This window comes from Emys orbicularis, chromosome 3 (genome assembly GCF_028017835.1).
Source record: "Emys orbicularis isolate rEmyOrb1 chromosome 3, rEmyOrb1.hap1, whole genome shotgun sequence".
Taxonomy (NCBI): domain Eukaryota; kingdom Metazoa; phylum Chordata; order Testudines; family Emydidae; genus Emys; species Emys orbicularis.
This window is the reverse complement of record NC_088685.1, coordinates 197997899-198021931: the sequence shown is the minus strand read 5'-3', so window position 1 is coordinate 198021931 and position 24033 is coordinate 197997899. Positions and strand designations below refer to the sequence as shown.

At 43.8% G+C, this 24033-nt stretch overlaps 1 protein-coding gene across 1 annotated transcript in view; it reads right to left on the bottom strand.

Moving 5' to 3' along the window:
* Nucleotides 1-23831, bottom strand: part of PPP3R1 (protein phosphatase 3 regulatory subunit B, alpha) — an 87117-nt gene extending 63286 nt beyond the window's left edge. Inside the window, exon 1 of the mRNA XM_065400666.1 lies at nucleotides 23779-23831. Within this exon, the coding sequence (XP_065256738.1) occupies nucleotides 23779-23781 (3 nt within the window). The 5' untranslated portion in view covers nucleotides 23782-23831. The remainder of the gene's footprint in view (nucleotides 1-23778) is intronic.
* Between the last annotated feature and the right edge of the window lie 202 nt (nucleotides 23832-24033).

The window sequence follows — 24033 nt, the reverse complement described above, 5'->3', positions numbered from 1 at the left end:
CAGGTAAACTTGCAGCTTTGGGGCAAGTGATTCAGACCCTGGGTCTGTGTTGAAGCAGACGGGAGTGTCTGGCTCAGCAAGACAGGGTGCTGGAGTCCTGAGCTGGCAGGGAAAACAGGAACAGGGGTAGTCTTGGTACATTGGGTAGCAGCTCCCAAGGGGGTTTCTGTGATCCAACCAGTCACAGAGGGCTGAAAACAAATCTCTCTGTTCCAGAGATGGAATACTCGCTGCTAGTGTGACCATCTTGAATTTTTAAGTTTTGACAAATTTGCTCAGAGTTCCAAGGTCCAGTATGGGTCTCCAAACTCCCTTCTTCTTGGGTATCAGGAAATAATAATAAAAACCTTTGCCTTGCAGATGTTGAGGAACTGGTTCTATGGCTCCTAACCAGAGGAGGAAATCTATTTTTGTCACAATAGACTCTTGTGATAAGCATATTGTCGGGGAGAGAGGGGCAGGGAGGGGAAGTGAATGGCGTACCCATTGTGGATGATTTCCAGAACCCATCAGTCTGATATTATATATTCCCAGCAGCTGCAGAATGGGGCAAGTCGGTAACCAAATAAGTGTAATGGGTTGGTCAGCTGAAGTGGTTGAGAGGAATGTTCTGTTGACACCTCAACCAACACCTCAAAACTGATGTTTTGAAGTAGATGGTTGCGATGTGGAAGGCTGTGGGCCTGATGGTTTACATTTGGAGAATCTGGATTTCTTTCTCTGAAGCTTACAGAAATGCTGGGTTGGGAATTGTGAAGTATAGGATTTGTGTTGAGGTTGTGGACTAAACTTTCTTTTTAGTCCAGAAGTAGAGATCCCTAAGGAGTGGAAAGTGGCCCTAGAATCTTTAAGGGTATGGAGGGATGAGTCAGTCTTTTTGGGGAACAATTTGGTGCCTTCAAAAGGGAAGGTCTTCTACGGTCATCTGCACTTCCTTAGGGAAGCCAGATAGGTGCAACCAAGATGCTCATCACATAACCACCGCAGTGGCGATGGACCAGGCTGCTATGTCAGCTGCGTCAAGGGCTGATTAGAACACTGTTTTGGCCACTAATTGTCCCGCATGGATAACAGCTTGGAACTGGTCACAGTGTGACTCTGGGAGCTGATCAATAAAATTGTTGAGCTTTGTATAATTGATATAGTCATATTTCACCATTAATACTTGATAATTTGCAATTCTAAATTGCAGTGTGGCAGAGGAGTAAGCCTTTTTTCCCCAAAGAGGTCCAGGCATTTCCAATCCCTATCACATGGGGTGTATCTCATTTGGTGCTGGTCCCGGGCATTTACCTTGTCCACGACAACAGAGTAAGGGGGAGGGCGAAAAAAAGGAATTCCATCTCCCTAACCAGGACATAATATTTTTAGTGGCTCATTTGCAAGTGTTTGCCATATAGTCTTGGCCAGGTCCAGAAGGGCCTCAATGATGGCAAGGGCTATTCTGGAGGACAAGGAAGAGAGTAACATGTTGAGGTGCTTGTGATTGGTATCTTTTACTTCCTCCAAGGGTATCTGCAGGGTGTTTGCTACACTTTTAGCCAAGTCCTGGAAAAGCCAAAAATCGTCAACCAAGGAGAGAGAGAGAGAGAGAGAGAGAGAGAGAGAGAGAGAGAGTGTGTGTGTATGTGTGTGTGTGTGTGTGTGTGTGTGTGTGTGTGTGTGTGTGTGGAGGGGGAGGGGGGGCATCACTGCCTTGTCTGGAAAGGAAGAAGAGATGTTGGTTCTTGGTGTCACTTCCTCCTCTAATCTGCCCTCCTGTTCCTTCATGATCTCCTCTGGAGGTTCAAAGGTTCTGGATACCGTGGCTGAGGGAGAACATCTCAGGCTGGAAGCCTGAGAGGGGTGAAGTCTAAATGTTGCACAGGGATCCCAATAGGGCCTCTGGGGCAATGGAATAGAGCCTGGTGGTCGTGCCCATAGCTAGCCATACTATGATGGTGGTGAAGCAGGCTGAGGGTATGACTGAGGAGCCCCTTGATAATTGGCACTATAGGGAGCATGAGAGGAGTGGTGAGAGACGACCTCCTCTGGCTCACTGTCTGAGTCACCACTAGAAAGTGGAGGTGCATGGCACAGTGCTGGAGAAGACTCCTGTTCTGGAGGAGACTCGGTACCGGAGCCCCGGTGCCGAGAAGGGGAGACTCTGGTATATCTGATACCCTGAGTTCTCGAGTGCCAGAACTCCTTTGATGCTGGCTGATCCAGTGCCAATGAGGGTACAAAGGGAGTCTGAGATCTCACCAGTACCGAGCACTCTAGTGAAGGGTGGCTCTCAGTTGACAGTGCCGAAGATCCCGCTCATACCGACAGCATCATCTTAACGATATGCTCCCTGCTCCTGTCCTTATCCCCCAGTACTGTTGGCTTGGTGCCTGTGCCCATCAGGGCTTTAGGCGCACCAACCGTACCACGCCACTGCAGACTCTTGTAAGCTATGGGTACCATACTTGGACTGTCTCTGTACTGACAATACGAGCATCCTGGCAATCTTTTTCGGGGCTCACTCTCAGGACTCACAGCTCTCTTTTTTGATGCCTTACATGAGGGGTCTCTGGTTGATTTCTTTGACACATAGTCCCAGGATGTCGAGGGTTGTGAGGAAGATTTGTGCCTCCTGGGTGACTCTTAATGCGGATCCAGAGAAGGCTGAAGGGCTGCCTCCATCAGGATGATTTTCTGTCTCGGTTCCCTGTCCTTCTGAGACATGGGTTTAAGTTGTTGAATGAGACCTCACTTCTGAGGAACATGGCCTTCCCCAAGACAGTGTATGCAGCGAGAATGTTTATTTGCCACAAGGATGGCCTCCTTACAGAAGAGGCACTTCTTGAAGCCCCGGTGCCAGGCATACCCCGCTGGGAAAAGGGGTCCCTGACAAAGGGGGAAAATTAAAGGGTTTTTTTTGTTTGATTTTTGAAGAGAAAAAAAGAAAATAAAAGAAAATCTACAACTACGAAGGAGGAAGATTAACTAGCTACTAAAATGCTAACGAAGATAACAATCACAAGTGGACTGTGTGACGTTGTGCAGTCTATATGGTTTTATAAAGATTTGATAATAAGTGAATATAATGCAACTGGGATATGCTTCGTGCAAAAGGTCTCTTGTAAGGTATTATTACAAAGCTTATAATCTACTGAGTTTGACCATCCGATTTGTATAAATGTACCACTCTTGTATCTAAAACTAGAAATATAAAATATAACTTGAGGGCCTATTGTAATTATGTAAAGTGTGGGCCATTAATGATGGTTTGGAATCTTGATGACTCCCATTAACCAGGACCATTGTCTGCAGATGGCTGTGTTTACCTGTTAGTCTTTCTGTATATGTGTGTGCTGGCAACTGGGTAATGAAGTCTTGCAGTGACATGTGATCGTGTCACCTGAACTGGAATCCATCTTTAACCTGGCGCTTTTCCAGTGGGGGGGGGTGGAAACCCAGAGGGACAAAGGGTTCCCGCCTTATGCAAAAGATATATAAAGGGGTGGAAGAGAACAGAGGGGGAGAGGAGCCATCATGAAGAATCCCCTAGCTATCACCTGAGCTGGAATAAGAGCTGTACCAGGGGAAAGAATTGTGCCCAGGCCTGGAAGGTGTCCAGTCTGAGAAAAAACTTACTGAAGCATCTCTGAGGGTGAGATTATCTGTATTCAGTTTGATTAGGCATAGATTTGCGCATTTTATTTTATTTTGCTTGGTGACTTACTTTGTTCTGTCTGTTACTACTTGGAACCACTTAAATCCTACTGTCTGTATTTAATAAAATCACTTTTTATTTAGTAATTTACTCAGAGTATGTATTAATACCCGGGGGAGCAAACAACTGTGCATATCTCTCTGTCAGTGTTATAGAGGGCGAACAATTTACGAGTTTGCCCTGCATAAGCTTTATACAGGGTAAAACGGATTTATTTGGGTTTAGACCCCATTGGGACTTGGGCATCTGAGTGCTAAAGACAAGCACACTCCTGTGAGCTGTTTTCAGGTAAACTTGCAGCTTTGGGACAAGTGATTCAGACCCTGGGTCTGTGTTGGAGCAGACGGGAGTGTCTGGCTCAGCAAGACGGGGTGCTGGAGTCCTGAGCTGGCAGAGAAAACAGAAGCAGGGGTAGTCTTTGCACATCGGGTGGCAGCTCCCAAGGGGGTTTCTGTGATCCAACCCGTCCCAGACTGCTAATGGCTCCATCTCTAGCCAGTGGCAGTTGAGAAGGAACTGGGGGCAAGGGGGGTTTCGCCTGCGGGTGCAGTTAGCCTCATGGCAGGGCACAAGGGATGACAGCACATGTGCAGGCTAAACGGACACTGCTACCAAAGTTCTCCAATCAGCAGTACAGGGATGCAAGCGCACCTACAGTGGAGCACCCAGAGGGACACTACTCGAAGGAAGTGTAGATCTCTCCTAATCAGCACTAATCATACTCATGGCAGCCATGGGGCTCTGGGTGGGGAGAACAAAACAAAAATTTCCTTTCTTGCAGCCTCAGAGGGGTGGGAGAGGGTTCCACACTGATCAGATACCTACTAGCCAGAGGCTAGATGGAACTCTACCAAACTCTCCATGCTTTTCCAGATGCTTGAAGAGGAGTGAGGCTAATCACCAAGGTGGTATCCTTGGACAGTGGTGCCCCAATCTTTCAAATGAATCTTAATCAAGTATATTTAATCCTGTCTAGTATTCGTTAAAGTTTCCAAGCAGAAAGAGAGTATTGCATTGACCGGTGCAGTAGAGAGAGGAAGGCTGATTTGATAAGTTTGGAAACAAGTATGGTAGAACTGTTTTTGGGGCGAGAGGAAAAGCAGTGGGAGAAGAAAAGAGCTCATTAGCTAGATAGAAGGGGAGGAGGGAGAGAGAAAAAACAGACAATTGAGGACAACCATTTCTAGGAAAGAAAAAGTGGAGTGAAGACAAGAAAGGAAAGAAGAGACTACTACTAAGTAGGTCTGGTTGCACAGCATTCAATTATTCTCTGATTATGTTGTTTCTGAATACTTGTGAAATTCATCAATGTGTACATTTGATTGATTATATTAAAAAATTTAATAGTTTGTAAAATACTATTTGACAAATATATTTAGACAATACTAGTGAAATTAATCAAATATATCCAATTTGATCTTTCTGCTAATTGATAAGTTCTAGTTAGTTACATTTTTTAAAGGGGTATTAAATCAGTTGATTGACAAAGTATTAAATATAGTACGCAGCTTTTATCCCTTTAAATTGCAAGGGTTGTGGCTTTCTTGGGCATGGCAGCATAGATATTTTCCAGTGTGTCTCACAGACCCTAAATAGCACCACTGAGAGAAAAGAGATGAAATTGATGCAGCCCTATTACACATAACTGTCAGGCAATAATCTAAAGCAAATACGATTTTTTCACCTCCTACAGGCATTTGAGTCAAGTGCCTACTGTTGCCAGTTCATATAGGCCAGGGGCGGGCAAACTTTTTGGCCTGAGGGCCACATAGGGTTTCCAAAATTGTATGGAGGGCCGGTTAGGGGAGGCTGTGCCTCCCCAAGCAGCCAGGCGTGGCCCGGCCCCTGCCCCCTATCTGACCCCCCCCGCTTCTCACCCCCTGATGGCCCCCTGCCCCATCCAACCACCCCTTCTCCCTGACCACCCCTGGAACCCCTGCCCCGACTGCCCACCGCTGCCCCATACAACCCCCCTCCTTCCTGACTCCCCCCCACCCCCATTCAGCCCCCCTGTTCTCCACCCTCTGACCGCCCCGCCCCCTATCCACACCCCCGCCCCCTGACCACCATCACCCCAAACTCTCCTGCCCCCTATCCAACCCCCCTGCTCCATGCCCCCTTACCGCGCTGCCTGGAGCACCCATGGCTGGCGGCGCTACAGCCGCGCTGCCCAGAGCACCAGGACAGGCAGCTGCGCCACCCGGCTGGAGCCAGCCACGCTACCGCTCAGAGCACCAGGTCAGGCTGCGGTTCTGCAGCCCGGCAGAATCTCACAGCCCTGCCGCCCCAAGCATTGCGCTGGCGGCGTAGTGAGCTGAGGCTGCGGGGGAGGGGGAACAGCGGGAGAGGGGCCGGGGGCTAGCCTTCCGGGCCAGGAGCTCAGGGGCCAGGCAGGAGGGTCCCGCAGGCCACAGGTGGCCCATGGGCCATAGTTTGCCCACCTCTGATATAGGCTGTTTCCCAGGATTCATGGTACAATTAAGATTCAGGAATTCATACATTTCAATGCACGGTAGTTAGAACAATGAAAGCATTATAAGAAGAGGATAAAAGAAGGTGAGGATAACTGAAAGAGTTGTGAAGGGCTGATAATGGAGAGTGCCTTTTTAAGGAAATGGTTGACTGCTTACTAACATTAGGCAGAGAAAAGGTGGATTTTGAGCTCTCTTTGAAAGAAGAAGCTCTATAGAGTCTTATGCATGGAGGGTACCAAATGGGTACACAAGTCAGAAAAGGCAGATCACAAAAAGCAACACAGGGTTAATATAGAGAGAAGATCAGTGAGGTAGTTGAGAAATATTGGCACTAAGGCCCTACCGAGAATGGCAAAGAATTTTGCAAAGGGTAACTATGTGGACAGGAAGCCAGCAGAGGTCTGTCAGCACAGAGACAAGATTTCCGGTACAGACAAGCTCAAGAAAGACTTTGGGAGGTCACATGAGTAGACATGAGCATGATGTGAATTAGCAATCAGAAAGAATAAGTGGGTTATCCTAAAGGTGAATGGCTGACATGCACAGTGAAGCTATGAAAGGCACAAAGGAGAGCTTGAGTGTGTATTCTAACATTTATTTAACTAAAGCTCTCCATAACAGCTAACATAGATCTTGACACCCAGAGTATGTCCAGATTACAAGCATTAGATGCACAGCTTCAGCTACATCAGGGTAGCGTAAGCACTACTTACTACAGTGACAGAAGGGGTTTTTCCATTGCTGTAGTATATCCACCCTCTCGAGAGGCAGTAGCTAGGTTGACAGAAGACCACCTACCTAGCTGCATCTACAGTGGGAGTTAGGTCATAGCACAGGGAGTGAAATTTTTCACAGCCCTGAGTTAGGCTGATCTAGCTACGCAAGTTTTAGGTGTTGACCAAGCCTTAGTTCCTTTCTGCAAAGAGAAAATAAATTAATCGGAACTAAAGCTGTCAGCCATTTCAAGTTTCAGAGTGGTAGCCGTGTTAGTTCGTATCAGCAGAAACAATGAGGAGTCCTTGTGGCACCTTAGAGACTAACAAATTTATTTGGACATAAGCTTTCGTGGGCTGAGTCACTCTAACAAGTTGTGGATTAGTTAATTCTTCTTGCATCTTCAACCCGTATTAAGTCTGCAAAGGATAAAGTTAAGTCACAAGGTACGAAAACAGTCCTTGACATTAAGTGAGATAGTATAGGTGGATCAAGATTATAGAAATCTAAAATTTCAAACAAGAGCTTTGCAACCTTTTATGGAACCAATAAAATGCTACAAGAGCCTTTTCAAGGCAACAAAATCCTCAGTTTTGAAGAAACTCTTGGACTGAATTTTTAACAGTAACTGTACCTAAGCAAGTCGATGTTTTAAATTTATTTTTAAATGTACTGAAAAAGAGTTCATTACAAAGTTCTAAAATGCTCCAGTTACTATAATTACCAGAATCTTAAAATTCAAAGAACTGCATAAAGACAAACACCTCAAAAATAGATTGCTTTCATATGAAAATTTCCTACTGAAGGATATGCATCCTTGAGACTTGAAACAGTATTTTTTCTCAGTTAATCTTTATCATTAAAACAAATTCAGCTTGTGTTTGTTTGTTTTTGTAAACAAGGATCAGGACCCCAAACAGGAAGATGGTCCCTGCCCCAAAGAATTTACAACCTAGGTTTACTATAACTTATTTTTTGTCTATGGGTGCAATGGTCTAAATATTTAATACTGAAAATCAAATATAAATGCTTTATCTAGAACTTTTATTGAAAACCTAATGAGTGCCTGGTTTCAGCAGAACTTCAATGTACCAGACTACTACAAGATTAAAGTTGCCCATTAACCCAAATTATGTTCCTTCCATCTGAAATCATATACTTAATCCTATTTTCAATACTCTGTCCACATTCTAAGTCTACTCCAAATGGTAATAAGAATTAAGTGTTCTGATACACTTCAGTATTTGAGAGGTCCAAACTTCTGTAACTATTATCTGGAACATCTATGTTTCAAAATAAATTGGTAAATTACTTTTTACATTCCTTCAGCCATTTGTTTGAGATCCAATTGGAAATTTATAAAAACAAGTCCTGATAAGACATTTTAACAGACCCACTTCAAATAAGAGGTTGTCATAGAAAGTAAGATAATGCCTTTTCCTTTCCTGAGTCAAAAAGAAAAGCAGCATTCAAAATTACATATTTCAAAAGTTTTGCAGGTTGTACTTAAGTCTTTCTATGGAAACACTAGTATTTCATCTCTGTGTATTTTCCTTTTGATGAAATATCCTCAAATTTATTCACACAGACTCAAACTCTAATAGTTTTTTTAGTTTCCACTAGATACTGAACTGACCATGGAAGACATTAGATTCAGTAGCAGATCCAAAAAAGTTTTCATCTCTGAAATCCCAGAGGAACCACACGGGTGGCCCTTTAGTTTTATCAGTGAAGCCTGCCTCACAAACACTGAGATACCAAAGTGATAAGCACCTTAGATATCTCCTAAACATTAAATTAAATTGCTCAAGAGTATCATTTTATATACAACACTGATTCAGTGGCTCTGTATAACAGGGCTATTAAAAAGCTACCCACCAGCTCTTAAACAGTAGCTTGGAAGAACCCCTTCAGTGTGAAAGACCCCCAAGGGATCCCACTCTTTGACAAGGATGGGTCACGTGGCCTCAACATCTCCAAGACTGAGCCTCTAGGCTCCAACAATCCTGTTTCACTGTGACCTCTGCCCAGTGAGTCCAACTGAAATAGATGCCTGTTCAGAGACTTTTTGCCCCCTTCAGGAATCAATGCACTTCAGCAAGTATTTGCAGTGACAGCAAACAGCATTTTCAAAACAGAGTAGGGTTTATTAGAGTATGTCTATATTACAATACAGCAGCACAAGTTTTGCTGTCAATGTAGCTAATCCATATCTCCAAGAGGCAGTTACTATGTCTACCTACCATTGTCTACAACGGGAGTTAGGTCAACCTAACTACATCAGACAAGGTACAAAATTTTTCCAAGTCCCGAACAACATCGCTAGGTCAATCTAATTCTGAAGTACATACCTGGCCCTAGTCAAACAGAATACAGCATTGGGAAGTCCTTAGGTTAGCACAGAGAAGCAAAGGTTAAGAATAGTCCAATAATGACCAAACCAGGGCTCCCTTGAGCTATGCTGCTATATTAACCATCTTGGTTTCCTCTCTGTATCTGTCCCTTTGACCTGGTCTACACTACAGAATTAGGTTGACCTAACTCGGTAAGCATCTACCCTATAACGTTGCTCTCGCCCATGTAAGTCACCCATTACACGGACTTAATAACTCCACCTCTGCGAGAAGTGTAGTGCTTAGATCAGTGTAGTTAGGTCAATGCAGTGTCAGTGTAGACACTGTGCTGACTGTTCTGGCTGACAGCCCCTGACAGTTGACAGCCGGAGCCCTGCCACCACAGAGCTGGAGCGGCAGGGCTCCAGCTGTCCGTGCCCCACAATGACAGTTGGTCCAAGCACCTCTGGTGAGGACGTGCACCGCTGACAGGAGCTAACATGGACATACAAAACGGATTTAATTACTGCCGTGGCTGTACGTTGAAGTAATTTAAATCAACTTAATTTTGTAGTATAGACATGCTCTTTGTCTCTCAGTCCCAGATGTGAGCAGCTCTATCTATCCAAAGGCCAGCTCTTAACATAGCCACCTGTCCCCTTTTCCCTTTGTTCCCAGCTCAGGGTCTTGGCTCTGCTTCCCTGCAGACAGGTGGGGGGAAATCTTCTTCCTCTTGGCTGTTTGTTACAAGGCATGAATATCCCAGCCACTGGAATTCCCATTGTTTTTATGAATCCTTCATTGATACTGGTTGGCTTCAGCAAGTCCTTTAATGGCCCATTCATACCACCTAGACAGCTACATCAAAGACACAGACAGCCCTTGTGCCTCCTGCTCTGCCCCAACAGCAGCTTGTTAACTCTTTTGCACCCACTCGGTAGCAAATAAGTCACTAGTCAAGTAAGTCACCAGAGTCACACCAGTGAACTGGTGGAAGTCACTTAAGCACTTGGATTCAGAGACTGTTGAAGTGATAATCTCACATTTAACAGCAGTAGCTTCCTCTGCTGGTGTAGAAAGAATATTTTCTTCCTTTGGACTATTTCATTCCAAACTGAGAAATCGTTTGGGACCTGAAAAAGCAGGAAAGCTTGTTTTTCATTTCCAGATTATGAACAAACAGGAAAATGAAGATGAAGAGGACTGAGTTAGCTGCAGAAGCCAATATTTTAAGTTTCTCATGGTGACCTGGCTGACAGTCGATTTAATTTTTTTTTTTAATATTTCATTTAACTATTTTAGTTAAACAATTTTAACAAAAACTTGAATGTTTAAGTAAATTCAAAAATTCTTGTGCTTGTTTTGTTAAACTATTATGTTTGCTGTTGAAGAAAAAAATCCAGAATACATAACGTTGTTGTTTTAGTTAAATAAAACAATTTAAATGTCTGTCTGGTGATGTTCTCCTCCTAATAGAGCATGACCAGAAAATCCTCCAAATATTAATGATCAACCTTTTGAATTGGAGATAGTTCACCTCCCAATTACTTCATAAATACCTCCTTCAATTACCTTTGGTAAATGTAAAAACCAAATAATCATTCATTTTCTGATATACCTGTAAAATTAATCTGAAAAGTTTTCAAAATAAATCATTTAAAAAATGTACAGTGTGTACCTTCTAAAAATGAAACCTACATCTATCTCTGAGTTGTGAAGAATATGTATTAAGGTTATAACAACCAACAAGAATGCACTTTTATATAGAATTCCATGATTAAATCGAGTCTTCCTGACTAGTGATTTAAATCATGATCTAAAATCAATTTGATTTAAATCAAATCCACCCTGATTACAATAACTTTTAACAATAAATGTTAATGGGAAAGAGGAAACAAAAAGACTAGGTTAGTCCAAACAAAAGAGCCACTAATAAAATTTAAGGACTGTGTGTTAAGATCATGCCTGGTAAGGTAAGTGTGGGACCAGAAATCAATAAAACATTAGTGTATGTCAGAAATTAGGCTTAATTAGGCCTAGAAGAAAATAATGAGGAGATGGGTTATTCTGCCCACCACTCCTCTTTTGGGGTCCTCAAAGAAAGACTTTGGGGGTAAAAATTAACAGAGGCCAAATGAACACAACTTCTTTCAGTCAGCAGATGTCTGCCAACAACGACTACAGAAAACTTTAATGTCATGAATGCCAACCTCACTGTCACCTGGGACTGTGGGATCTACCATGACATCATTTGGTCTTTACCATCCTCATCCTAAAAACGTCCCTGATCAGACCAGGCCAAGAAGACATTGCCATCTCCACCTGCTTTGGCTAAATCCCAAACCCACCGAATATGAAACGGGATTGGACTTTTAACAGTAACAGCAGCAGCTAGAGGCCAGCTCAACTAACTTCTTTTCCCCAAAATGGACAACTATAATCATCTAGGAGACTGTCAAACGAGGGAAGGGGCTCCTAATAAAACCTCTTTCCAGCTAACGGAAGAGGAACAAGGGATGTTGTTAAAATGAAAGCCTTACTTAATACTTTACATTGCAAATGTTTTTCCCCATCTTTTCTGCATCTTAAATAGAAGGAATAAAAACAATTTTAATGGTGTGTATGCCACAGTACTAAAGCAGCTGAGAGGTCTCTTTACTCCTGTGGGAATTCTGCGCCACTGCGCATGTGCAGAATTCATGTCCCCCACAAATTTCTTTGCTTCCCTGAAAAATATGACTTTCTGATGAGGAAGCAAAGGGAAGCTGCAAGAGTGGTCATGCCCCCCTCCCCAGCAGCGTGACCATGTCCTTTTGGGTGCCCGGAGCAGCCGGCAGAGAGGTAAATCACTCCAGGGGGGAGGGAAGTGGGCTGGGGACACCCAATCTGGTGGCTCCTATCCTGCACGGAGCTCAGCTGCTAGTCCCGACTGGGCTGGGGAGGACAGAACTTCCTTTTCCCATACAAGGAGCAGCCGTGTCCAGTTCAGACTGACCCCCAGAATCCTTCCCTGGCTGCAGGATGATCGCCACTCCCCCCCCACCCCCGCTTCCTGCCCCCATCACTCCTCAGCCACAAGGGAAGGGGGTCACTGTACGAGTAGCTGCTCCCCCATCCACCAAACCAAAGGCGGTGGCTTCCTCCGGGCCTAGGGGGTGCTCAACCCTCTGCTCCGCCCCAGGTCCCACCCGACCCTTTCCCCAAGCACCTCCCTCCCCCTAGCGTGCCCCATCCCCCCCTTCCCTCCCAGAGCCTCCTGCACACCACGAAACAGCTGATTGCGGCAGGTGGTACATGCTGGGAGGCAGCTGATCGGCGAGGCAGCAAGCGGGGGGGAAGCACTGCAGGGGTAGAGAGGGGCTGGCTGCCAGTTGGTGCTCAGCACCCACTCATTTTTTTCAGTTGGTGCTCCAGCCCTGGAGCACCTGTGGAGTCGGCGCCTATGCACCCAGCCACCATGCATCCAGACCCCCCCATACCCAGAACCCCCTGCCGAGCCTCACCACCCCACCCCCGAATCCACACCATGCTGAGCCCCACCTCCTGCATCCAAACCCCTGCACCCAGATCACCCCCCGCTGAGCACTCCACACTCAACCCCCCCCGCACCTGGACCACCCCGATGAGCCCCCTGCACCTGGACCCACACCCCCAGCATCCCCCCATCAAGTCCTCCACATGCAGACCCCCCCGCCCAGTCCCCCACACCTAGACTGCCCAACAAGCCCCACCTTCACCTAGACCCCCCTTCAGAGTCGCATTGCCCCTGCACCCGGAACCCCTCACAAGCTCTTGTGCATCCAGATTCCCGCACACAGAATCCTCTCCCTCCACAGTAAGATCCTGCCAGGCTGAGCCTGCCTGTTCACATCTGGTATGGAGGGGCAGGGTCCCAGAGTGTTTCTGAGGCAGGCCTGGCCCTTGCACTGTCAGGTTCAGCCTCACAGCCAAGTCTATGTCCGGGGAGGGGGAGCCTGCAGAGTGATCTCCCACCTCCGTGCAGCCAATAGACTGCGCTCCCCACTGCCATGCTAGAGCCTCCACCTTTTATTTAATTTGCAGAAATTTTTAAATATTGTGCACAGAATTTTTATTTTTTTGGCACACAATTCCCTCAGGAGCACCCTGTATACCAAACCCAAAACCTTGTTTAACATTGTTTAATGTTGGACAATGACTGGGTCACATTAATATATTTGACTCTTTGGGCCCATATATCCCATCAAAATGAATGCAGCAAGACTTAGAAAGACAACTTCAGCATTGCTGCTGCTGTTCATAACTTTGCTGAGCAGAAAAAACACAACTGACTAGACTTAATCAGTTTCAATGCTGCTGTTCAGTCACCATTGAAACTGTCAAGAGTTGTGTCAGTCTTTTGCTGCCACAGCTATCTGGACAGGCCAGGAAAAACATCAGTGGGGCGCAGTGGGGTTATTAATTGGGAAGTGGGGACAATGGAAAGTGGATACAATAGCAGAGGACTGCCCCATTCATAGCAGCTAGGAAGTTCTGGAAGCAGGGAGAAGAGACAAGGGTCTCCTCCTATCCAACATGGGTGAGGGGGAAGAAGTGGAGTTTTAAATTTAAATGAGAGATACTCATATCTAACCAAAGGCAGATGTAAAAGATGAACCTCCTCATCTGGGTCACTGGGTCCCAAGACTATATTCTGGAAGAAATCCCAGTAAAATCCCTTTTCCAGTAGCTGGGCTTTTCAGCAGGACATTTGCCCATGGACCTTGCTGGTGGGCCTTTCACCACTGTATTTTTAGCTAACTTTATCATTCTATGGCAGTGGCTTATAGGAATTGGAGTTTTTCAATTCACGATTTACTTATCTGACACAATGCTATAATGCTTACATGGGTCAAAATTTCCAATTGACCGTGCCGAAAGTTTTGTAAATGGTCATGATGCCTACTTAACTTGGGTTTTTAGTCTCTGGCTGTTTAGCTACATTTAATATTTTGGCTTAAAAACAACCATCCACACAAAGTACTTCACAAATTTGATTTACTAATTAGCACAACCTGTTTGCAGCCTGGGAGCTAAGATTTTTGCTGGCTGTTAAGGAGAAATACTGGCTTGTTATCCAAGGCATTCAAAGGGTTTCCAAGATTTAACAGAGCTATAGAAGTATTATTTGAGGTTATCGGTTATTAAGTATTATTTATAATTGTGAGGATTCTTCTCGGTTCATGATGCAGAGCCTTAACTAACCATACAGTCAAGCAACTGTCAATAACCCACAGTTAAATTAGCCATGTTAACCTACAGCACTGCCTTCCTTAGCTGCATAGTCTAAAAGTGCAATTAAAAGTCCAGTGCAATCTCTATTGTGCATCCATGGTATGAAATTAAATGGGTTATAACTGTTGAATGAAAAATCAAAAAAATTATCTTTGTTGCGAAATGCATAAACACCAAAAATTAGCTTTCTAACCCCAACAATTTTGGCTGTCCAGTTGTTACAAAAACAACCATTTTAACTGGGAGGAATATTTTTTCCATTCTTACTCAAAAACAGATTAACCATTTTTATTAAACTTTGCATGCACAAAACACTAAGAACAGGAAAAAATGAACCATAGGTGAAAGTTTTAGAAAATACATGGTTAAAAATGAGGTTCAGAAGAAGCGAAAGAATACTTATGCTATGCAGATCAGCATTTCCAGATCAGTTAAGAACACGGTGACCACTTTAAATGTTTCTTGTCTGAAGGAAAAGTAACTGTGTGAAGCAAGTTGATATGAGAAACTGCTGTGGAGCTAAGCTGGACAAAAAGCTTGGCAACTGGATAGGAGAATGTCTATGGTCTTAAAGTTAGCATGAATGAAAGAGGAAAACTGCAATATCTCAAATCTGCAAATATTGTCTTCTCTTATTATGCATAACATTTGCTTGTTTTGAAATTTTTTTTCACCTTAAGACACTAGGCAGCTAACACTTTTAAAGTATTTTTAATTCACTAATATTGAGGTGCACAGATATTTTCTTCTTTTCTTTTTTTGGTAGCTTTTTTCATTCCTATGAAACGTATTTTAGCCCTATATCTTCATCAAGAACTCCCAGACAGCCCATGCCTAGAATGTAATATTGATCTGTTCATGAAGACACTTTTGGCTGTAATCTAGAAAAATGCTTGTTTTCACTTCATCACACAGAATAAAGTAAATTTAGTCCCATTAGGAAATTATGTATGTTAACAGACTTTGGTAAAAACAAAGGTACAATATTTGCACTTTAGCTCTTTATTCATTTTTATCAATTAAATTTGCCTTGATATTCAGTATTTCTATTGCTATCATGCATATCTATTTCTTTTGGTGACCAAAATAATCCATAAATTCTCTACAAGATATGGTGTGACCCAGTGATCCAAGCACAAGACTGGAAGCCATGACATCATGAAATCTAATCCTGCTATGACAGAAAGAACTTAAATTCTCTAGTCATTGTTCCAGGTTCACAAAAGCAAAGGTCACTGGTCCAACTGAAGTCTATCTAGCTATGGGTGGTCACAAAACATCAGACCTTTGGCTTTCATCTAGCTCTGCTTCTTCCCCACTTCAGTACGGTGTTTTTGTTTTTTGTTGTTGTTTTTTTAAACAGACCTCTTAAACTTCCAGAGTTATCATTTCTTTAGGTTACTTACAACTTGGATACAAAATTGCTTTCACACAATTTAAAACACTAGTTTCTATATCTTGTCTTTCAATAAAGTGGTCACTTTACGGGGTAGCCATGTTGGATGTAAAATGAAAAAAGATGGTAGTATGAAATATATTATTTTAAAAGTTTGACAGCCTGTCACATGTCTTACGCCACTGGAAAGCAGAGAACAAGAGGTTTCCAATGGTACAAAAGTTGCATTTTTAGCCCTCATGATTTGTAAATTCTGAGACCTCAAATTCTTACTGGGCCATTTGGTTTAGCATTGCTATTTTTCCTCCAGAGCTAGGAATGCATCTCAACACCAGGATCATATAACAATGTTAACATCTAAAGAATAACAGTTATTTCTATGTACTTGGAGAAGTCACTTAGCCTTTCTGTCTCAGTTTCCTCATTTACAAAATGAGGACAATTTTTACCAAAATGAGAGGAGTGTTGTGAGATTAGTTTGTATGGTAGTTGGAAGAGAAATAGAGCTGTTAAAACTAGTGCATTAGATCTCTCAAATTCCAGTGGTATAAATGTCAAACCTTTTTGAGAGACAAGGTAGATGAAGTAATATCTCCTGGGACCAACACAGCTACAACTATACTCCATACAAATCTTTTTGTGATATTTACTAAATTACTTCTTCTCCATCCTTTCACCTTTATCATCAAGAATCCGCATTTAATACAGTCCATTTGTTTCATCAAGAAATTTTGCTTGAACTTTTTCAACTATACATCCAATGAGCAGCAGCACTTCTATTTCCCTCTCTTTTAGTTAACATATAGATCTCTGCCTCAGTGTATGCCTCAACCTTCATTTCAATCTTTTCTCCCACCCCCAGAACTCCTCCAGAAGCAAAGGAGTTTGATCATGGCTGTGCTTCATGCAAAGTAGTGCTTTCCCTGCTCCTGCTGATGCTTTTGAGGAAGGACTAGTGTGTAGGAAGCAAAGCACAATCAACCACCTCTGCTTCTGGGGTCTTTCTGTGGGGAGAGCTAATGCACAGAAATAAACAGGCATGGGGGGAAAAAAATGCATATAAACCAACAACAGAAAGGGTAGAAAAATGGGGAAACATACCACTAAGTGAACTGGTTGCTAAACAACAAAGAACAGCGTGATCATAGAGAGCAATTATTCTAACTCTCCTACATGAGAAATTCACAAAATGGGATCACAAGAAGTAGGGTCAAGGAGAGAAAGGGGTCAGGAGAATCAAGAATGCAGGACTCCCCAAACTGAAATCAGAATTGTGGACAGTGCTTTTAAACATTTTTTATTTTTATTTTTAAATTTAACTATGGATAAAAGTTTTGCTTTATTTCACTGGAAAGGAAACCTGTAAGCACTTTGATTAATGGATAAAAAGCTTGCCTATCACCTACACTTAATATTTGCATTAACTCACTATTTTCTTCAGCAACACTCAACGAATCATAGGAGGAAACCACAGAAAAAAATTTACTAAAAGTGAATCATACCAGAGTTACAAAATCCTGTGCTTCGTGGATGCTAGTCACACAAAAAAACCCTCTCATTTCTACAATCCTTCCAGACAAGTGTTGCTCAGACATCCAATTAATGTCTGAAGTTAGATGGAAGATACAAAACTTTCATTTTTACAAGTTAGTTCCTTTTAAAATTTGCAGTACATAAATTGAAGGTGACTTGCAAAGGATTTTTAAATAACTGGACATGTCTCCCCGCACACCTTTTTTGTATGATTCTTTATGACATATAAAGACTAGAAAAGCAGGAGTGAGGAGGAGGAATTACAAGTAGTTACTTTTCTGCTAATTTTTTACTCTAAGGACTTGTCTACACTACAAAGTTAAGTCAACATAAGGCAGCTTACATTGACCTAACTATGGAAGTGTACACACTGCAATGCTCCTCCCACCAGTTTAACTTTCCTGCTACACCAACATAATAAAACCACCTCCAATAGAGGCATAGAGCTTAGGGCACCGTAGTTAGAGCGACGCAGTGTCAGCGTAGACACTGCATTGTTTGTTGCCTTAAGTGGCCTCCAGGAGGTGTCCCAAAATGCCTATCGTGACTGCTCTGGTCATTGGTTTGAACTCTGCTGCCTTGCAGCCTGGTACACAGGTATGCACTCCTCCCTTTTTAAAGCCGTAGGAATTTTTGAAATTGCTCTCTCTGTTTGCTCAGCGTGGAGAGCTCACATATCACCTGCCCAACTGACCATGCCAGCTCCCCACAGCAAACACGCTCCTGCCTGGAATACACCGGAGGTGGTGGATCTGTTGGGTCTGTGGAGGAGAGGAGGCTGTGCAGTCAAAGGAGGCTGCCAAAGAGACAGCGCCAGCGACCTTTTAAGCGGCCAAAGACACATTCAAGAGTCATTCTGTACCTGCTGAGCCTGTTGTTGAAGCACTCCTTGCTGCAGTCAAAGATGCTGGTGTAAGACTTCCTGAGCCATGGGAGCAAGGGGTAGGCTTGGTCTCCCAGAATCACTATTGGCATTTCAACATCCCCAATGGAAATCTTCTGGTCTGCCTGCAGCTTTCTGTACAGGCCAGTATTCCTGAAGATGCACGTGTTATGCACCTTCCCTGACCAGCACGTGTTGATATCAGTGAAACAACCCCGATGATATACCAGCACTTGCAATACCATAGAAAAGTAGCCCTTTCTGTTGATGTACTCCATCGCAACATGGTCTGGGGCCAAAATGGAGATATGCGTGCTATCTATTGCCCCATGCAGTTAGAGAATCCCATTGCCTCAAACCCATCCACTATTTCATGCACATTGCCCAGAGTGTCAGTCCTTCATAGCAGGAAACGATTAATGGCCATGCACACTTGCATCACTGCTACCCACATGGTGGACTTCTCCACTCCAAACTGATTCGGAACTGATCAGTAGCAGTCTGGCGTTGCCAGATTCCACACTGCGATTGCCACATACTTCTCCACTGAGAGGGCAGCTCTCATTCAGGTGTCCTTGCACTGCAGGGCTGGGGGGAGCTTAGCACACACTTCCAGGAAGGTGACTTTACGCATCCAAAAGTTCTGTAGCCACTGCTCATCATCCCATACCTGTGTAACAATGTGATCTTATCACTCAATGCTTGAGTCTTGAGCCCAGAACTGACGGTCCACTGTGTGCAGCTGCTCCATGAATGCCAATGGCAATCTTGAATGGTTTCTGTCCATGGTGCACGCAGCAGGGCAGACACCACAGTGTCATCATCAGATTCACAGCTCATTAAATCCTGCAGGATCAGGCGCGATGCATTCATAACACTCACCAAAATATGGGGGAGAGCACTGCAAGATCCATGCTTTCTGACAGATGGCAGCCATGTGTTTACAGGATCTGTTGACAAGTGACGCGAAATGTACTAGGAAGCCCGTGGATTGATGGGACGGAGAAAACTGCATCATAGGACGCTTAGCCCACCCCCGTGATACACTGCAAACCCTTCCCAGAACATCCAGTGGCAGATGGTTGCAAGTTGCACAGTGGGATAGCTACCCAGGGCACACTGCTCTCTCTGTCAATGCAAGAATACCTATTGTAGACACGCTCCACCGTCACAAGGAGCATTGTGAGGACATGCAACTGCAGTGTAATTACAATGGTGGATGAACAGTGATGTAATGGAAGTCGACAGTGCCAATAGGTGCATTTGCACTGTTTCATTACTGCACACACAGCGATCATGAGAAGGTTCATACTACAGTGCAAGAAAACAGTGCCTGGCTCAATGCATTACAGAAACATACATTACTGTGGTTCATGTTAAAATACTCCTTTAAAGCCTTCCTGGTTTGAATAGCTCCCCATTGAGCCTTAGAAATATCTGGAGTGCCAAATCCAGTGGTTCTCAAACTTTTGTACTGGTGACCCCTTTCACATAGCAAGCCTCTGAGTGCGACCCCACCCTTATAAATTAAAAACACTTTTTTATATATTTAACACCATTATAAATGCTGGAGGCAAAGTGGGGTTTAGGGTGGAGGCGGATAGCTCCCGACCTCCCATGTAATAACTGCGCGACCCCGAGGGGTCCCGACCCCTAGTTTGAGAACCCCTGGTCAAGTCTGTCCTTTCCTGATTTTGGTGCAAAACCTATGGGAAGTCTGATGTTTACTGTGCCCGCTAACACCTTAACTGAAGGAGGGTTTTAAATCACAAAGACTTCCTTTATCCAAAATGTTTATCAGCCATCAAAGTGAAATAAGTGTTAAAAGTTAAGAGTTTCAAACAATGACTTAAAATCCCTCTCCCTCAATTGCTCAGCTTTTACTCTCCTTGGTTTTGTGATGTCACCATTTTCTTAGCTCTACAGTCATTAAAATGTTCTGGCCTAGATAAGGATCCGTATTTCTAATATAAAAAACAAGTTGACTTTTTTTCTTTTAATGTCAAGCCTTCATACCTTCTCTGGACATCATGATGTAAAGAGCATAATCCTCATTTTCTTTCCTTTTGCAAAATTTACTTTCTAGTCACAAAACTCAGAAAATATGCCCTTTAAAGGCAATCTTCAAAATAAGAATCCTCTGATAAAAAGTGCAAATGCCTTCACACAAGTCTAAGGTTATTTTGCTTAATAACTTAAACTTACCATTTTTCACTGCATGAACTCTAGACACGCCCCCCACACACCCCCGCCCGATTGAGTCTCTTCTATTGGTAGCCAGCATATTCAAGTGATGGTCTATGGTAGACACATCACCTCCAGAGGAAAGGTAGGCAAAATCTCTGAGTAGACAATCATGAGGTCCAGATTTTACAGAAAGCAAGAGTTAAATTAATAATCTGCTGCAATGCCCTGAATTCCCCCCCCCCCCCCACTAAAAGCATGTATATTATGTTACAACCAGTTAAAAGACTTCTGGATAATTCTTATGTTTCCCGTTCTCCGGGTATAAAACTCAAAACTAGCTAGAAAAACCATGTCCCTGTGGGCAAGGAGCTATCAAAAATAACTTGTCCCAACAACATGTTTGCCCAAAACCAACATAGTTTACTTTTATAGAACTCCCCAGTAAGTTTCCCTCTGATTAAAGTAATTTTTCCCTTAGACCATATTGTCTAGATCAAACTCTGTTAAATAAAGTGTGTACACTGCTTCAAGCAATCTGTAATACACCCATCACCTTAGTATTTAGGTGCCCATTAGAAAAATATTTAAATAAGCTGCTATACTAACAAATTCAATGAACCTCAGAATTGTGGTTCTATTTTCACTCTCACTAATGTTTATATTCAGAATATATCTCAAATCACAACTGGATTTTCCCCCCCTAAAAGATATAGTCTAGTTCAAACGTGAAAGGAAGTCCGATGGCCTGTGTTATGCAGGAGATCAGACCAAATGATCACAGCAGTCCCTTCTGGCCTTACTATCTATGAAATCTTAGAATAAATCTACCTATCAAGCACACTACAATACATTCACCTCAGCTCGTTTACTATAACTGCCAGTACTTTGGTCCTGCAGGAACACAAGAGAAATGTTACTTCAAACTCCGAAAACCATCATCCTATTACAAAACAAACAAACAAACAAAGTAAAAGTTAGAACTGACAAATAAGATATGATCTTAGTTTATATAAATTAAGACTTTGGTCTCTTAGAGTGAAAGCATCTAAATTACCACAAAGTATATTCATTTTTCTCCTAAAAATGAAAGGCAGCTTAAATTATGCTGATCTTGATTTCTCAAATTAAACTATTCTTAAATTTTATCCAAATTTCAAACTTAAAGGTCAGGTCTACACCAGAAAAGGTTTGCAGGGACTGCTAGTGTAGATGCAGCTTATCCTGCCAATCAATCAATCAATAAAATGATAAAGTGCTTTTGCCTAGTACAGTGTATTATATTAGTTCCCCCAGCAAAATAAACCATACCAGCAAAAGTATTTTTAACAACATAGCTGTGTATACAATAAGGTTTTTGCTGGTATAGAAATGTCGTAAAAAAAGACACCCTCACCCAATATGACTATGCTGGCAAAAGGTTCTAGCAAGGCAGTGAAAGTTAGGGTGAGTATAAAGACCTTTCACAGACACACTAAAATACATCTCACCATTCATGAACTCTTTCTTGCAATTTGTGCACATTAATAAGCATCAGAGAAACCTTCAAGAAATTCTTCTAATATAACCTTGGCTTTAACGTATTAATGTAATTATAACATAATGAAAGCTACATATCATTCAGTTATTAGATGTACGTACAACAACTGGAAGCACTGCAGTGGTAACATGGCTTCAAGTAGTAAAGGTTTGTTTTGTTTTGAAGTACTGATTTTACTACCACTTTTTCAGAACACGGAAGGGATAACCATTTGATAGCCTTAGTGTTGCCTATATATTTCAAATGTTTAGCAGTAGCTTTCCAGAACCACAATTCAAAACAAAGCAAGCCTCTAAATGTTTCAAAATGTTTCCCTAACAAAATATTTCTAACAGAAGGTAAAGGCGCAATTACAAGATCAGTCAAAACATGCAGCATAATTTTCTACCATAGCTTTGCTGTATACAGGAAAGTTGGCAATTGTGTTTTTAAAAATAAAAACAAAAGGAAATCCATTTTTGGTTCACACGCACTGCTAGATTTAACATGCAATAGTGATAAACAGCTGGTTTTGCACATAATGGAAGAAGAACTGGGAATGAATAGCTCCAATTGTATACATTTCCCAATTCCAAAACTGAAACTTTGACAGAAGTCACCCTGCAGCCAGGGGTATCGGATATTTTAGGATAAAATAAATGTTTATTAAAAAGGGCGTTGATTTCTTGGCACCAGTGGTAAGCAGGAGATACCCCTAGTGTCGACGTAAAATACTACAGCACAGGATACCATATGTCTGGATTAATTTTACAGCAGTAAAAGGGAAATTTAAATCGCTATGATTTTAAAAAGACAACCCCTTCATGCACACCGTGATATATTGTGAACCTTCTTACGACATCCAAAAATATACATATAGATTACAATTACTGTAAGATTTCCAACTCTGAGCAATAAAGTCTGTATAATCTAGCAAGTCTCTTGCCATGGGCGACGTACATTGTAGCCTTCCGGGTCTGCACATGAAAAGCAAACGCTGCTGCACCAAAGCAAAAAAAAACAAAACAAAAAAAAACCCCTGCAAGACTGCAAAATAACCACCACGGAACAGCACCACTGAGCAATGGCAGAGAAACGCAAGACTACATCTGGGAAACAGATGAACAGCCATCTAGGATTCAATGCTGGTTCAGAGACGGGAAGGGGCCTGAGGACACGGAGGTTGGGGGCAGTGGAGGGTACAAAGGCAGATGAGCAGTGGAGTGGGGATACACGATAACGGGGGGAAGGGGCTGAGAAGGGAAGGAGAGTGTAGGGGGGGTGACAGGGTACGAGGGCGGGGGGATGGGCTGTTACTGACAGGGTGGAAGGAAAAGACTGTGGGAGGGGGGGTCATGTGGGAGAAGACAGGAGATATTTGGAGGCGGACGGGGCGGGGGGAGTAACGGGGGTACCTGGAGGCGGCGCGGGCCTGCAGGGAGGGACAATCCGGAGGCGGACGGGGCACGGAGGGGACAGGGGTAGCTGGAGTTGGCCTGGGCACGGCGGTATGGAGGGGGCGAGGGCACGGGTATCTGGAGGCTGCCCGGGGAACGCGGGGGAGGTTCGCTGGAGGCGGCCCAGGGGCGGGGAGAGAAATAAGCGGCGGGGGAGGGCCCGGTCCCGCGGGAAGCAGGACGGGGGCGGCTCCTAAGGGCCGTTGCCGTCCCCGCTCCCTCTCGATCTCTGCCCCAGAGCCGCAGGACGAGGCTGGGTCTGGAATTTTCTGCCGGGCCCGGTGCAGGGGGCTCGGCGGGCGGGCGGGGGAGGGGAAGCGGGGGCTGCTCACCATGGTGGCGGGTGGGTGTTGGGAGTCTCCCCGCAGCTGGATCTGCCGAGTGCCGGTCTCAGTGGCCGCCTGCGCCGCGCCCGCTCGGTCCCGCCGCTCGCGCCGCCGCCGACGGTTTCGCTGCAGTGGCTCGCGCTGACCCGCAACCTCACCGAGAGGGAGGGAAGAAGAGCGAGCGAAGAGCGGCAGCACAGGGCGGAGCAGCCAACATCCGGGCACCCCCGCCACAGGGGCTAATTTGCATACGTGCGTGGA